The sequence below is a fragment of the Corvus brachyrhynchos genome, unplaced genomic scaffold (assembly GCF_000691975.1).
Source record: "Corvus brachyrhynchos isolate BGI_N302 unplaced genomic scaffold, ASM69197v1 scaffold90, whole genome shotgun sequence".
In the NCBI taxonomy this organism is placed as follows: domain Eukaryota; kingdom Metazoa; phylum Chordata; class Aves; order Passeriformes; family Corvidae; genus Corvus; species Corvus brachyrhynchos.
This window is the reverse complement of record NW_008236932.1, coordinates 149,278-165,727: the sequence shown is the minus strand read 5'-3', so window position 1 is coordinate 165,727 and position 16,450 is coordinate 149,278. Positions and strand designations below refer to the sequence as shown.

The 16,450-nt window shown below is 36.0% G+C and overlaps 1 protein-coding gene across 1 annotated transcript in view; it reads right to left on the bottom strand.

The window, feature by feature from the left end:
- DMXL1 (Dmx like 1) overlaps positions 1–16,450 on the bottom strand; it is a 67,758-nt gene that overhangs the window by 15,945 nt on the left and 35,363 nt on the right. Inside the window, exons 24-34 of the mRNA XM_017728283.1 lie at positions 15,806–16,450; positions 15,347–15,538; positions 14,084–14,160; positions 13,782–13,909; positions 12,073–12,321; positions 11,580–11,693; positions 5,361–5,524; positions 4,247–4,386; positions 3,827–3,912; positions 1,765–1,966; positions 406–523 (exon numbers count right to left, since the gene is read on the bottom strand). The exon at positions 15,806–16,450 is cut by the window's right edge and continues 18 nt beyond it. Of these exons, the coding sequence (XP_017583772.1) occupies positions 406–523; positions 1,765–1,966; positions 3,827–3,912; positions 4,247–4,386; positions 5,361–5,524; positions 11,580–11,693; positions 12,073–12,321; positions 13,782–13,909; positions 14,084–14,160; positions 15,347–15,538; positions 15,806–16,450 (2,115 nt within the window). The remainder of the gene's footprint in view (positions 1–405; positions 524–1,764; positions 1,967–3,826; positions 3,913–4,246; positions 4,387–5,360; positions 5,525–11,579; positions 11,694–12,072; positions 12,322–13,781; positions 13,910–14,083; positions 14,161–15,346; positions 15,539–15,805) is intronic.

Genomic DNA, 16,450 nt, shown 5'->3' with positions numbered 1-16,450 from the left:
TAAAATTGAATCATAACGTGATTGTTATGGAAGCAGTGGATAAAAGCCAGGATGACTATGGTAGGGACAAACTAAAACTTTCACAACTTTGGCAGCTCCTTAGGTTATTGGTTTTAATCTTTGAAATGTTCCATTTTGTCATTCTTCTGAGGCAGCTTTTATACTGATCTTAAAGGAGAGACTGACTGTAGCAACATTGTTGTCATTTTACAGTCAAAGTCTGATTATTTTTGTATTCTATGAAACAATGGACAAGTATTTTTTGTATGAAATACTGCAGATTTGGAGTCATAGACAAGTACATTAACCACTCAAGCACCAGAAGTAAACAAGCCAGCCAAATAACCAAAGTAAAGTTGACAGATTGACCTGCAATATTTTCTGCATTTTATATACCATACCAACCTCATTTAGGCATCGCTTCTTTGTGAAAATATTTCTGATGAAAGTTTCCTGGACTTCTTCCTGTTTGACCAAGTACTGCCAGAGCCTCTTCACAGACAGTGCCACATGACTGCTAGATCTACAGAACAAAGTTGAATAAACATTTACATCACGCTCATATGTATTACAAGAGTGCAGTATTTTATATTCTAATCAAACTATAGTCAGAAGAAATGCTGAAGCAAAACTACAGAGCTAGAGACAGTATACAAGGCCTATCTGAAAGCAGTTTAATACCCTCTTCCTGAAAAACCTACACGTGAGAGGAGGTGCAAACGGAAGAAGAAAAAGAGTATGTAGCATCTTCTTGTTCTATCCTGGGACAACTGAGAAAAATCTCTTCAAGAGATTACACAATGGTAAGAGCAACACACAGATTATTTATTAGTCCAGCTCATTCTTTACAAAATGAATCATTTCTGTTTAGTCCTCACAAGTCATCCTTTCACATGGCCTATGAATGACTAACACTTCCTGCTAGGAACACATCATCAGCTGTGTAACCTCTCTGAAACATCCATGATTTTTCGGGAACAAAATTGAAAGGATTGTAGAATAAGACCAGAATTCAAATGCTTATGCTTATCCCTAGAAATGGCACACTCAAGCAAAAATTATAAATATAGCTGCTTATGACAAGCCAAAATCCATCAAACTCTGAATTGCTTTAAATCATAATTTAAAAATAACACCAGACAGCAGATATGTGTTAAGATGGTCCCTTTTAATCAACTCAAGTTACTGAAAGTGTGACCATGATGAAACATTTTACAGTAAAAAACTAGACTGTCTCTACTCTGAAAGCCACAAGTAACAGTAAGATTAAAAAGGCAGAAATCTATTTTTAAAATGACACTTTAAGAGACTGAGCACACTCTTCTGGCTGAACATGCAATTATGGTAAGTCACAACTATACAAATATAAATAATAAGTACTTCTCTGATTTTAGGTAACAATACTGATAAGAATGTGAAGTAATTTTATTACCTCTAAAGGTGGGGCAGTTATTTAATTCACTGTGACTTAACCATAATTATCTCTCAAGGCAAATTTTTTATTCTTTATTTTGTTGTCAAGCATACTTTTTCCAGAGACACTCAAAATCTCTATGTTAAGCTTAAGTAAAAGAATTTTAAAAAATTAGAAACTGTGGTATGTTTTTTCTGCTCTTGCTTTTGACCAGAGATGCATGAAATATGACATGTACTCTCCATATTTCACATAGTTATTGAAGTTGCAATCTATCATGTGCACTAACAACCTAATGCTTGATTTATATCAAAGATATTACAGTCAGTGTTTAGAGGAATTAGACTCACCTGAAAGGAGTGTTCGTAGGCTCGAGTAAAGTTTTGTGGCGAAGCAATGCAGGACCAGCAGCGAGAGCATCTTCAGAAGCATGAACTGAAATATAATGTTGAGGTGGACCCCCATACAGCTCAAGACGTCGGAGAAGAACTTGTTCCCAGCGCTGTAAAGTTTTCAAAACTGCATGGCATATCGGGGAGCTAACTGGAAGCTCTAGAAAGACAAGTAAACAACAGTAAAACCCTTCCCCCTTCCATTATAACCTTGATGAAGATAATTCCAGCAGGTGAAGGCTGAAGTTTATTTTTAATATCTCCACAAGTTAAGCTTTATTCAAACCTTAAGTTGCTATTTGCAAGTATAAAAGGATGAACTGCTTTGTGCTTTCATTGCTAAAAAAACAAATAGATTTCTCCAATGCTGACATTGGAGAAATTATATCATGGAACAGATCATCATGAAACAGATCCTCCTGGAAGCTGTCAAGGCATATGGATGACAGGCAGGTGATAAGAGAAAGCTGGCACAGCTTCATAAAGGGCAAATTGTGCGCAAGTCATCTACTCATGGCATTCTGTTGTAAACTGACTGCACTGGAGGGCAAGGGAAAAGCAAATGATGTCCTCCACTTTTAACTTCTGTAAGGCCTCTGACTATGTCTCACACATATTTACTTCTCAACTGGAGGAAAAAGGTGGACTGTTTGACAGCTAAGGAACTGGTTGAATGACCTCACCCAAAGAGCTACATTCAGTGGTTCAATGTCCAAATGGAAATCAGTAAAAAGTGGCATCCTTCAGCGATGCATGTTGGGATTGGTACTGTTCCATCTCTGTGATAATGACACAGGCAGTGGTAGTGAGGGCACCCACAGGTAGCTGGCAGAGAGCACCAAGGTGAGAGGTGCAGTTGGTTTGGTGGAGGGAAGGGATGCCACCCACAGGGACCTTGGCAGGCCTGAGGAGTGGGCCCATGTGACCCTCACAAGCTGCAACAAGGACAAGTACACCTGTGTCAGGGCAATCACCAGTACAAAAACTGAGTGGTGAATACACTGAGAGCAGCCCTGTGGAAAAGGACTTAGGGATACCAGTGGATGAAAAACTGGGCATGACCAATTTTGCATACTGGGCTGCATTAAAAGAAGGGTGGCCAGTAGGGCAAAGGAGGGAATTTGGCCCCTCTAATCTGTTCTTGTGACACTCTACCTGCGGCACCACATCCAGGTATGGGGCCCCCACTATAGGAATGACAGGGACGTGTGGAGGGGATCCAAAGAAGGGCCACAAAAATAGGTCAGAGGACTGAAACACCTCTCCTATGGAGACAGGCTAAGAGTGTTGGGGTTGCTCATCCTGGACTGGAGAAAGATCCAGGGACATAATATAGCAGCCTTTCAATATTTAAAGTAGACTTACAGGAAAGACACAAAGAGACTTTTTACCAAGGCCTGTAGTGATAGGGCAAGGAGTAATGGCTTCACACCAAGTGAGCAGATTTAGATCAGACAAAAGAAAGACATTTTTTTTGATGAGGGCAGTGAGACACTAGAACCAGTTGCCAGAGAAGTTGTGGATGCTTCAGACGTGGGAGGTCATGTCAGATGAGACTTTGAGCAACACCATCTAGTGAAAGATGTCCCTCCCTACAATGTGGTGGGCAGGGTTAAACCTAGATGATCTTTAAAGGTCTCTTCCAAAACCAAACCATTCTATGATTCTATGAAACAAGGAATAAGAATGATGTTATTTCAATTACAAAAAAATAATAGTGTTTCCATGAGGAAATAAATATTGCAAACATTCCTACATGACTAACAAGCAAAGAAAACATAAGTATGCAGAGACCTCTGCTAACTACTGAGCATTCTCTTTCACCCATTCATCTTATCCACCCACCATGTCATCTCATAAATATACCTGTATGATGAACAGTATCAGAACATTTATTCCCGTATCACTGAAAAACTAAGACCTTTTGGACTAAAAGCTACAACATACATATATTATTCAACACATCACTGATTTTAAAAGTGCTAATTAGGTATGAAGAGACAACTCTGCTGCTTATTACCTGAAAGATCATGTCCAGCCAAAGGGTAGAAAATCTTCAAATTGTGAAGTACCAGCTGAACCATTGCCAATCTCATCAGTGACCAACTAACAAGAAAGCACTAGTAAGTCATCTACTAATAGGAAAATAATTTTCTCACTTATTCAATATTAGGTTTTAAATTTAGAGCTTCAAATCCTCATTATAAACTACTGAAAACTACAAACCATATTTTAGAATATTTTAAGTACTATTATATGAATTCAAGTCACTATAACACATACTAATAAAATGAATAAAATGATTACTGTGAAACATTACCTACTATGTCTAGATAACACACTGAAATATCCAGTAACTGGTATATTATCTCAAAAATAAAAAACCAGAAATGCAAGTCTAGACGTGGCAGAATATCTTGCATTCTAAAGAGTCATTTACCTGTAAGAATTTGAATTAGAATGCTCTTGATTATGTGAATTTGATCCAAACATATCTCCATCAATGTCTTCATCATCTTCATCACTTTCCTGACTCTCTTCTGAATCATATTCCACTCTACTTTGTGATGAAAGAAAGGGCTAAAAATTTAAACAATATTCCGTAAGTGTCTTCTAGTCAACATCTCATTCTAAATTACCTTCTAAAAATTGAATCATTATAATGCTTAATGCTTTGTATAAAAAGCAGACATATCATCTGACTCAGTTTAGAAACATTTGGAGCTTGTACCTCATGAAAAGGGTAATTATCCATAAACAATACATACTTTAACAGCTTAACTATTTTTTACATTACTGAAAATTCTAATGCTGAAAATTAAAATGCTAATGTTTTCCAATTCTTATTATATTTTCATGCCAGATATATCAAACCAGCCCGGGGACACACAGGCTTGTCAGACACAAGCCAAAACCATCAGGGTGTGCTCTCTTCAGTTCTTCCAAGTGCTCAGAGAAATCCTATCCTCTCCCAACGGTGCTCAATATTTACAATCAGCCCATTATCAGTGCTTCAATGTGCTATTCAGTATTTTCAATTTCTTTTTTGTCCTTGTTCCTAAAATATGCTTACCTAATTTATTTTGCTTATGTAGGTAACATTTGATATAGAAATGTGCAGACAATTCAACAGAAGTATGTAACTTTCTACAAAGAAAGATCTGACACAACGGACTTAACAAGGCAACATAATTTGATTTCCAGTAGGTATGCAACATGTGTTTCATCCAGTTGAAATAGCTGATAAAATGCTTCTCACATTTCCTTGTTCCCCTAAATAGCTGACCCATATTTATCTACACATTTGTACTCTGCATTTATAAAAACCAATACAATTCGTTCATACAATTATCTGAAAACAAATTAATTGAATAACAACAGTTTTCAAGGAAGCTGCTTCAAAAATATGAGCAGGCAGCATTTTAGAAAAAGCTAAACTTGAGCAATAAAAATATGCAGATCCTATCAATACTTAGAATAATGACTAAGAAGAGAAAAACTATCAATCCAAAAGTGACAGAAAACACCTAATTGTTCAAACAGCAAAAAATTACCTTTGCAATGAAATAATCCCAGATGCTAAGTTCAGGAGGGATAAATCTTTCTTTGTAAGATGATGACTGTTGGTCTACCAATGGCAATGCAGGCAACTGAGAACTCTCTTTTGGAGAGGTTTTTGATGAAAGCCTGTAAGGTTTTTGCTGTTTCTCTCCATCATCTATGGGAGAAGAAAATACAGTATGTTGCTTTAAACCATCTGCTTTACCTCCTGATTGCTCTTAATAAAGTGATTAATAATAAAAAGCAAAAATTTTCATCATTACATTCATTATTACATTTCAGAATTTTATCTTAGCATTCCTGTAACAATTAAACATAGAGAATGTTAATCCTCAAATGCATAAAACTAATGTGCAACTAGAACTCCAGAATGTAAAAACTCCCTGCACAAATAATACATCCATAACGGCATTAGAAGCTCTCTTCTTACAAAGGTGAATATTATTACACAAAAAATAATCTTGCAAAACTTAATTAATAAGAATTACTGAATATTGATTATAATTGCTTTTAAGACAAGCCTGGAGTCTTGTTTTTCAGAGTATTGCAAATATGTAAGCTTGCCATTCCTACTCCAACTTTTAACTCCATGTCTCCCTCTAGTGGAGATCTGTACTTTTTCTAAAGGGTACAGTTCTGCTAAATCACTATGCCCTGACAATACATTTCTCCAGCAAATATAAAAGATCACATTTTAACTAACACAATCTAATATACACCTTATTAAACAGGAACAGACTAACTATTTGCAGTAACACCCTAAATCCTAGGAATAGAGAGGTCCCCTCACTTGCCCCAACATTGACTTTCTTCCAACTAAGTGTCAATGGAAGATTTTATTTACAGTCTTGATTACTACAGTACTCAAGGAAATAGTTTATCCAACCTTTCACGAATACCTTAACACAGTTGTATCACCTGATATCCTGAAGTAATTTTGGATCTTGTTAGGATCATATTCCAATACAGCCTTCCTATTAGCAGAGGAAGAATGATACCAATTGTCACTGTCCCTAAGCTTAAGTAAGCTAGTGTTCTGACTCTCCAAACACATCAGAAGTGAAAGTGACAAGGGAGAAAAGACACTGTATTTGGAGATTTGTTGGCCATCTTTCATAACAGACAAAATGGACTTGAATCAATTTCCTACTTGATTGTAAAAGGTGGGGGCTGTGTTTGGGTTTTTTTGTTCTTATTCAGTTGGGGGTTGTTTTTAGGTTTTTTTATTCAGTTTTCAAATAGATACATGTAATGTCCAGAGATCAGTTTCTACAGTGAAGGAGTGGGTTCAAGACTTAGGTAAAACAAAGAAAGATAAAATATGAAGATAAAAAGGAAGTTGATTTTTTGAACTTTGTTTTGGAGTCCACAGAACTTCAAAAACCTATTTAACTGAGTCAGTTTTCTTAAGCAGAGGGGAGTATGGGTTGCCTTATGATCGAACAGCAGTAATAGGTAGGAGCCAAAAAAGCAATTCTGTAGGCTTAAAGAGCTCACCTGATGAACAGATATCCCTGCCACTGAGTTCAACCACCAACATGTTGGGCCAGACCGGTTGCAAGGATGAACTAATATTAACATCACAAATGCAATGTGTTGTTTTTTATTATTGTTTTAACTTTCCTATTCCCTTCTGCTACCAAGGGCCAACAAAACTACCAACCAGTGCAGCTTCCAAAATTACCTTCTGTAAATAATGCTGGGGATGGCAAAAGAAGAGTCAGCACACCTATGTAATCCTGGAGTACACTACCCCAAAGAAGTATTTCCTATACCCTTATTCTTTTAATGTTTTATCCACAGGAAACTTTCTGAGTCTTGGTAGGTGCCTGATAGGACTGTCCTTCAAAACTGTTACAGGTATTCCAATCACTTGAAAACAGAAGGTCTAACACTCTGAACGAGAGAAAAAGTGGTAATTTACAAACAGGTATTTCCATATATAAGACTTATTTGCTCACAACACATACTGAGCTAACTGTAAGATTTTTAACTCTGAGCCATGTAAGATTTAAATACATAGCATTAAAAAAAATTTCCAGGTTTTTTATACCTCATCATGTTTTGTTTTCTTCAAATGGACAAATTATCTGTACTCACACTAGTTGATGGAATTTATCCATTATTTCTGATCATTTCTGAACCAGGAATAAACATGTTATTCCAAGATTCAGAAAGATTTTTGACCCCATATGAAGACGAACATTATCATCACAAGCAGCTGAACTACTGTGCTGGTTGTGGCTGGGGTAGAGTTAACTTTCTTCACAGTGGCTAATACAGGGGCTGTGTTTTGGATTTGTGCTGAACACAGGGCTGATAACACAGAGATGTTTTTGTTTTGCTGAGCAGGGCTTACATGGAGCCAAGGCCTTTTCTGCTGTTTGTATTCCACACTGGTGAGGGAGTCAGGGGTGCATGGGAGGCTGGGAGGAGACAGAGCTGGGACAGGTGACCCCAACTGACCAAAGGGACATTACAGACCATGTGACATCATGGTCAGTACATAAAGTGGGGGGAAGTAGGATGAGGGTGGAGGACATTTGGAGAGATTGTGTCTGTCTTCCCAAGTCACCACTGCACATGATGGGGCCCTGCTCTCCTGGAGATGGCTGAACACCTCCCTGCCACTGGCAAGCAGTCAATTAATTCCTTGTTTTGCTTTATTTGCATGCACAACTTTTGTTTTGCTATTAAACTGTCTTGATCTCAACACATGAATTTTCTCTTTTACCCTTCCCATTTTCTACATGGTTCCGCCAGTGGGGGAATGAGTGAGCAGCTGCCTGGGGCTTCGCTGACGGCTGGAGCTAAACCACAATAGCTACAAAATAATTTATATATGGAATCTAATAAAAGATGAAGATATCTTTCATCTTGAAACAGGAATATCATAACACTATGTGTTGGGATAGTATTTGAAATCCACTTACCTCTTCTAAAAGTCAAAACCACAATAACTGCAGTACAAAACATTTTCATTTCATTATTTAAAGCTTATCAGTTAAGAAAGAGCATGCACATGCATCACTATGAATTTTTAGCTAATTTTTAGCAACTGCTTAAAAAAAAAGAAATTCACTAGGCATGAAATAAGGAACAAGTGTTGCATGATACAGAAATGAGCAAGGATATGCCTGCAGGTTGTTTTTCTAAGCAGAATTCAAAAAAAGTGTTTCACTTTTAAAAACTACCTTATTCCTTTCTGTTGGATCACTCTTTGTATTTTTAAGAATACTGCAGGCTAGCCATTGTAAAAAAATTCAGTATTTAAGGCAAATGAAAGTAAAACCACCTAAGTGGTTTGAAAAACACACTACTAATATAAGTATCTTTCTATACATTGTAAAAGAAATGAAATACATTAAAAAATTAATTAAAATTCTGACTGTCATTTGGGATTGGGATTTCAAATTACCAACTACATGGCCTTTCAGATTTCTCATATATTTCTAGTTAAAACTCTTTTAGTTTTTTGGTTTGGTTTTTTTTTTTTTGGGTTTTTTTTTTTTTTTTTAAAGCATTTATCTTTTCTTCCATTTTACTTAAAAGACAAATAAAAAATTTATGTTATTTCCCAAGAATATTGGGCTGTTTCAGACAAGGAAAATCCTTTAATTTCTGCCAGGTTCTAAGACATGCAGTGATAATCAAAAGATCGGTTACCCCCCTTCTACCCTCCCAGGAAGAGCTGAAATGCGTATTTCTTTCAACTTCCCTTTATTTGCTCTTGCAGCATGGAATAACTGAATATATGAAATGAATCTATGGATTTCTAACTGTTAAAGGTCAAATTCTTCCTTAAGAATCTTCTGGATGATAGAGAACTTACCATCTCTATATAGACTTAAATTACAAAACAGTTTTCTAAGGTCGTTTTCAAGAGAAATATGGTAAATATTATTCTGAAAAAATCTACTGTAATCAAAAACAAGGTTCTTTTTCAGATGATAATTGCCTCTTGGAAAAAAAACCATCACATGCTAGTTCTGTTTGCCAAAATCATTTGCTGCAACTGCAAAAACAAGTAACATGACTGAAAAGTATAGTGCTCTGAAAAGCATTCAAACTGCTATGTTTTGTCTGATCTTTATGTGACAGAGGCAATAAAACCGATTTCTCATAAAAAACTTAATTCCTAATAGAGGTTAGGAATTTATAAGACTACCAGGTACTGGTTTTTGGTTCCTGTTTTCACAGTTTGAGTCTAAGAGAAAGACCATATTTATTTAAGTGAAATTTTATACTCAAAGCTACTATGTGCTCAAGTCAACTAAAGCAAAGAGCAGAAAGGGAAATAACATAACTTTATTGACCAATGCTGTACATAGTGTTATGATCTCTTAAAATAAGTTTCAAATTTGGAGATCAACATCCACATTCAGGTATGTACTAAAAGATTGGAAGGGAGGCAAGAAAGAGAAGACATGTATAGCCTTACTGCATTAGAAATATTAGTGTTCAGAACTTTTAGCTTTTGATCTCCGTTTGAGAGTGCAAACATTTCACAAAGATATAAAAGTACATATAAGGGAAAAGAGTCTAGTTAAGCATAACAAAATGGTAAGCTATAGAAAAGATCTAAATAATATTATGGAAGAATATGGCATAGTTGACTTGAACAAGCATTTCAGTCACTTCTCAGTATTTGTTTCTGGTGTCAGAAACAGTAAAGGCACAAAAAATACAGCTGATTCTAATCCTAATCCCTCTGCTTCTTTGGAAGTCTGGGGGTTTTCTCTCTTCACCCACCATTTTTTTTCAGTGTGACAGAGAAAAGATGTTGGAGAAATACCTTTCCCCCAAATTTGCTTTGCATAAACACACATTAAAACAAATAATAACCCACTGAATCCTAGAATTACATAGGTTGAAAGACACCTGGTCCAACCCCTTGCTCAGAACAGGGCTGACTTAATTGATGGCCTAGTGTGTTCAAGTTCTTGAGTAACTGCAAAGATAGAGACTCCACCACCCCTCTAGGCCCCTTTCTAGTGATTAGCCCTACAAACCAGTATTTAAAGATGTCCCTTCTGTCCTTAAATTTTTAGTTTGAGCTTCTGGATTCTTCCAGCAACAGTTTTATTAAACCTGTGATCAGAATGCCAGCACTCCTTCTTAAGAAAAACATGCAACAGACAGGCTATATTTAGCATACATTTCAGAATACACTTCTTTGTAAAAATACTTATAATTTTAAATCAGTGGTAAACCATTAACACAGCTTAGTACACAGTTACCAACACCTAGTTAGCAGAATTGCCAACAAAAGCCAGTTATGGCTTCTGACAATTCTGTAACAGCAAACATATTTACCTTACCAGAGTCATAAAGAGAAATCTTTATTCAATACCACAGAAAAAGCTAATCAGATCTAGCATAAGAGCTCACTCTTGGTTAAAGATCTCTACTCCGAAAACACTTTCCTAAAAGTTTGACGAAGATACTTAAACAAGCCGCATTTACAGTTTTCCTTGAATGCAAGGTAAGACATTTTGATATGCAACATATATCTAATATAAATAATAAAATTTTTTTTAAATATATAAAGTTACATTTTATCTCTCTACATATATATTCAGATGTGATTTAGAAATTCATCACAGTTTAAGTAAATTTATCTTTACAAAATCTTCCTTTAAAAAACTTGGTTAATGGTAGCATTTTTGCTCTTGGTTTTATAGAAGTCCAACTAAATTAAAAAGCATGTAACTGTACCAAAATAAAACCATTACAGGAATTCATTCTGGACCTGAGGAAAATTTATCATTACCTGAATTTGAAACTTGAAGGTTGTTTGCTTTTCTAAAGGGTTCTTAGAATATCAAATTTGAATATCAACAAGACACCTTTCGATTGTAATGTCTGGAATGAACACTTAGAAATCCACATGCATAATAATGCTTATATTCAAAAAGCAAAACAAGCAGCTCTCCAAAGATATGAAACACTTCTGATCTTTTCAAACCATGGTTAAAGTAATTATATATTTAATATTGATTTCAAATGAAGAGCTGTAAGAATATGACAGCACTAGCAATTTTCTTTTTTAAAAGTGCCCAATTCATGTGCTTCTTTAATTACAAAATTTTACTTTAAATTTTGATGTCATGGCTTGCAAACAGAAGTTTTTCTGTCTTTCTGCATATGCAAAAAAAAACCACACATAGCAAACTGCATGTAGAGGCCTAGTACTAAATCTAGGATCTTGCCTGAAGGTTTGGTAGGACTATGAGTACTGAAGGAGGTAAGGGATTTGGAAAACCCCACGCATTCCATGGAGAACACTACTACCTGATGTGGGCTAGGCATTGGGAAGTGCCTACCTGTCAAAGAGAGAAAACATACTGTATTCATAAAATGGGAATATATTCCAGTTATGAGAGAACTGGAAAGCTTTAAAATAAACGTAAAAAACTAGGCTGTAATAGTATTGGAAACTCTCTAAGATCAACTTAATTCCCTCATATTAGAGCAGCTGTGCTACTTGGAAACCTTATTTCAGTAGCATTCACTTCCGCTTCACTATTCTCTTCTACACAGTATCTACATCAATAATTTAAGATCCTTGTTTTTCTATGCCAATCCAAAACCATACCAAATTCTTATTGAACACAAACTACTTAAAGTAAAAAAGCTTTCAGCAGTCACATAATTTTCTTAAAAAACCCAGAAGACAAATATACATAAAACAAGAGAACTGACCAGTTTTTGTCTTTAATTGCTGTTGTCCTTTGCTGGGTGTATGAGCTCCTCCTCCAAAGATAGCAGACCACATTTTGTTGTTAAGTGGATGAGCCATAATTCTATACAGCTTGTTGCTAGAATGTGTTGCGAGGCCATGGATGAACAGACTGAGATAGACTGCAGTCAGAATTTCACAAAGTAGAACTGTGAGACCTGGCTGGGCTTCCTCACCAGCAGAATTCAAGAGACGTATTAGAGCTGTCATTCCTATATATATAAAACAAACATATTCTTTAAGAAAGCACATATGTGTGTGTAAACATACTCCAAATTATCATGGGTATTTTGTCTGGCAATCTCTGTTACTTAGTAGTTTCTAGTGTAGAAAAATTCTAAGTTCTAGACATGGAAATCTAAGTTGAAAACTCCAGGAGAAGGAGGCGTGCTCTTTATTTTTAACAATTTATTCATTTTTTAGCTTCACATTTTGGACTAATGGTTAAAGAAATGTATAACAATTATTCTATTATTATAACTACATTATAATCCCATAAATTGAAATTCTATCTTCCCACTTTACAGTAGTAAAACCAACCAAAAGCCATGAGCATCAACTTGGGCTACATTGTCTGGCAAGTGTTCTTTCACCCAAGTACTAAACATCGTGTAGTGTTTTTATGCTCCCACAAAATGGTGTGGTTTCAGATGTGGCTTCAACTGTGACACTTTGTGCACACAAGTGAAAGTGCAAATAGCGGTGGCCAAAGAATTCTGCTTTTTGTCATGCTCTCCAATTTGCACATACAGCATGTGAATCCATTAAAAAATAGAAAAATCAGTTCAAGGTCATGTTACTCATAAGAACAACTGCTAACAATTCCTTGACCCATTAATCAGAAATTTAACTCTGTGATTAATTAAATAAAAATAAAACAGATGACAATCTGGTTTCTCTCTAAAACCTCTAGATTCAGTGACAATGTTTGGCAGAAAAGAAAAAATGGCATAGTATCAAACACAAAGACTGGTTGTGGCTCTCCAAGAAGATTTTTAAAGGTAAATTTTCTGATTTAAAGAACAAATCTCATAATAAGTAAGCATATTTCTTGGCTACGCTTACATTGAAGTTAGTGCTGTAAAATGAAGCTCATACCTAGATATATCACATTGATAACACTCCCTCTAATGTAGCCCCCTAGTGTAGTTTCACCAGCATAGATTTTCAGCACACTTTAATATTACCTGAAATCCGACATGAATTTTAGAGCTACAAAAAAACATGACTTATTATTAATGTCTTATTTTTAATAGTTTCAAGTTAGTTCAAAAGTTGTCTGAAAGGTAAAATAATTCTTAGTTGAAGTACAAACTAAGATAGCCTTCCCAGTCCTTCTTAGGAGTAAGGACGTACTATACTGGTGCTCCAGGAGGATCAAGTAGAGCACAGGACATGACTTTATCCTACTTCCTGTTTAGTTGCTCCCTACTAGATCCAGCAGTAACAGTTTTTGGCTAAAGAAAGCAATATAAACAAACTTGACTTAGTGAATAATCAGAAGCACTAACTTAAGAGGATCTGAAAAAAACCCCCCAACATTTTAATCAAAGAACTCAATTTTACCACACAGCTATTGCAAATACTACTAGAAAGTTCAGAGCACACCCACATGCTCGTACAGATAACTCAGTTTTCTTTAAGAGGAAAGAAACAAATCAAGTCCAGATACCTGGCCACTGAGCAGGTGATGTGTTGGGAGTCACTGTTTCTTCTAAGCTTGTTGTTCTTAAAGAATGATGCTGAGTTAACAGGACTGTCTGATACACGGTCCCAGTGAACTGATTTGCGTGAAATGAGCTGTGAAACAGAAAAGCAGGAAATCATTTTTATTTTAAAAAGTTATGGTTACAACTATTCAAGTGATAGCACTTTCTACAGGTAGGCAAGTGTCAATACTGCCTTCTGGTGCCCTACCTATTATCACAACTACAATGAGACAGCTGTCTAAAAATCACTTTGCATAGACTTTACCTGTAGCTGTGGCCATCACAGAGACATTGGTAGATGCAAGCAGAGAGCGATGCTGCTAAGGTATGCATGACATATATCTGTAAGACAAAGTTTTACAGAACATATTACACCCAAAGTAACCTGTGGTTAGTATCACAGCCTTTCACTCTGCATAGGGATTTGTAACAAGCACTGGACATGGAAGGTATAAGTACTTCTCTTACAAAGCCACTTTTCTCTTCAGAATTTATATCAGACAAATCAGTTCACTTTGCAATTAAAAGGATGGGGGAAAACTCACCCTACAAACACAATCACAGATCAGCTCTATCTGAGGTGTTTTCAGCTAATGAACAGCAACATATTAAGCCTGTATAAAACAGTCCTAAGAATTACACCCTAAGACAGTGGCAGTTTGCTGGCTCAGAATACAAAGACTTAATTTCAGAATGAGAACTATAATGCAGCTTACTTTTTGACCAATTCTTGTGCAGCTCTTGGACACACACTCAATTTACTCAGTATCACACTGATCACTACTTTTAACACAGCGATACTTTTCTCCTAAGGTATCCCAAAACACACTTAGGTAAAAGCTAGAGAATCTGTTGATCATAAAGGTTCCATTAAAACAAAAACAGTTTATTATATTTATTTTTTGCTACCTCTAAAACAAAGCTAACTAGGAACTAAGCCATCTTTTAGTGTTCTCCAGAAATCCTTAGTAAAAGCAGACATGATTTGGGACCTAACAAATACAAAACTTTAGGAAAGACTAAGTTTTATTTCCAGTCAAAGGTTAAATACAGGAGAAATCTTACAGAAATTATTTTTAAAAACTACTATTTCACAAAAAAGTCTGGGTTTACTGAACTTTGCTGACAACCAGTTTTTATACCTCAACATTTAATTTTACTTAGGTCTAAGAATGAAATGCAGAATTTGCCATTAACATAAGTAATGATCATATTGTCATAAAGACAGATATGATGCTGATGATGTAGTATAACATGTTTTCCACAATAATGTCCTCTTGGACAAATATCCATTTCTGAGAGAGGCCAATCTACAACAGCTTGTTGAACCAGATGCTCAACACCTCAACAATGAGTAATGATCAGTGGACAGCTCAAGACAAGTACTACAGAAAATGTTTATCGTTCATGGTTTTATTATTTGTCACAGACAGGCACAGCACAAAGTTTTCATGCTGTCAGAAAAAAATTTGTGACTTCAGCAAACCAGATAATAACAACAACAAAACAACTGTAAAAAAATACATACCTTGCTGTTCTGAGTATCTGGATGAGGTGGCGAATCAAGGTTTATTATAGCATGTAATATATCATGAGTTAAATTGCCAAGATGTAGCAATGGATTAGCCACCACTGTTTTGGCACTAGCTGTGCAAGCAAATAGGAGAGGTATGGAGCTTTGCTCTGGTGGAGGGCTGGAAGGTATCTGTACTGACTGCTCCTAAAAACAAGCAAGAAACACACAGAGAAAGCAACAGTATATATTCTTTAAGGGAACATAAGAATTATTGAAAGAGGGAAAAGTATTCTAAAAATCAACAACAAAAATAAACAATCTACAAAAAACATAACCTGTTAAAAACAGATGTAGATTTATTACTAAACAGGTGTTTGCTATAGCAGGAAAACTTAAAAAATATTACAAAACACTGCAAATGAATCTACAAACCTGAAGCAGAGAAAACACAACCTAAGCTCCCCCACATACCTGCTGAGATTCCTGCAACAGCAGAATTAATTCCATTCTGACAGATGCCAAGCCTCCACCATGTGAGCCATGAAGTATACAGTAACTAAGGAACATTCTTAGGAGTGACTGGTATTTCAAAAGCCATTGACGTCTTTTCTGAAAGTCTTCTTTCTGTAGCATAGTTTTTTGTTGGTCAGCAAAGTCTTCAGTGTTTTCATGTAATGTAGCTTCTTCTGGCATCCCTCGAATTCCTGGCTGTATCTCTTCTTCTTCAACACCATAATCACAGGTCTTCTGAAGAGCTACCACTTCTCTCTCAAGCCACTGGTAAAGCTGATACCGCAACTTTCCACCATCTACTTCATAGCCAGTGGACAGTGTACGAAGCTCCACAGTAAGGATTTTGAGGCATGCTCTAAACTTCAGCTGTGCTGAAAGGATATCTTCTGATGGACTTAGAATATCTTTGTAATCAACTACACTAAAAGATTCTGTGTAGCTAGAACTTGTCTCATGTAGTTTTTCAGTTTTCTTCAGAGGTTTTAGCTCTTTCATTACCAAGGAAGAATCTTCACTCTCATCATTTTCATCACTGTCTGACTGTAGTTGAAATTGTTCATCTTGGAATAGAGCACTTGGCTGGCTCCAATCAAAGGAAAGAGT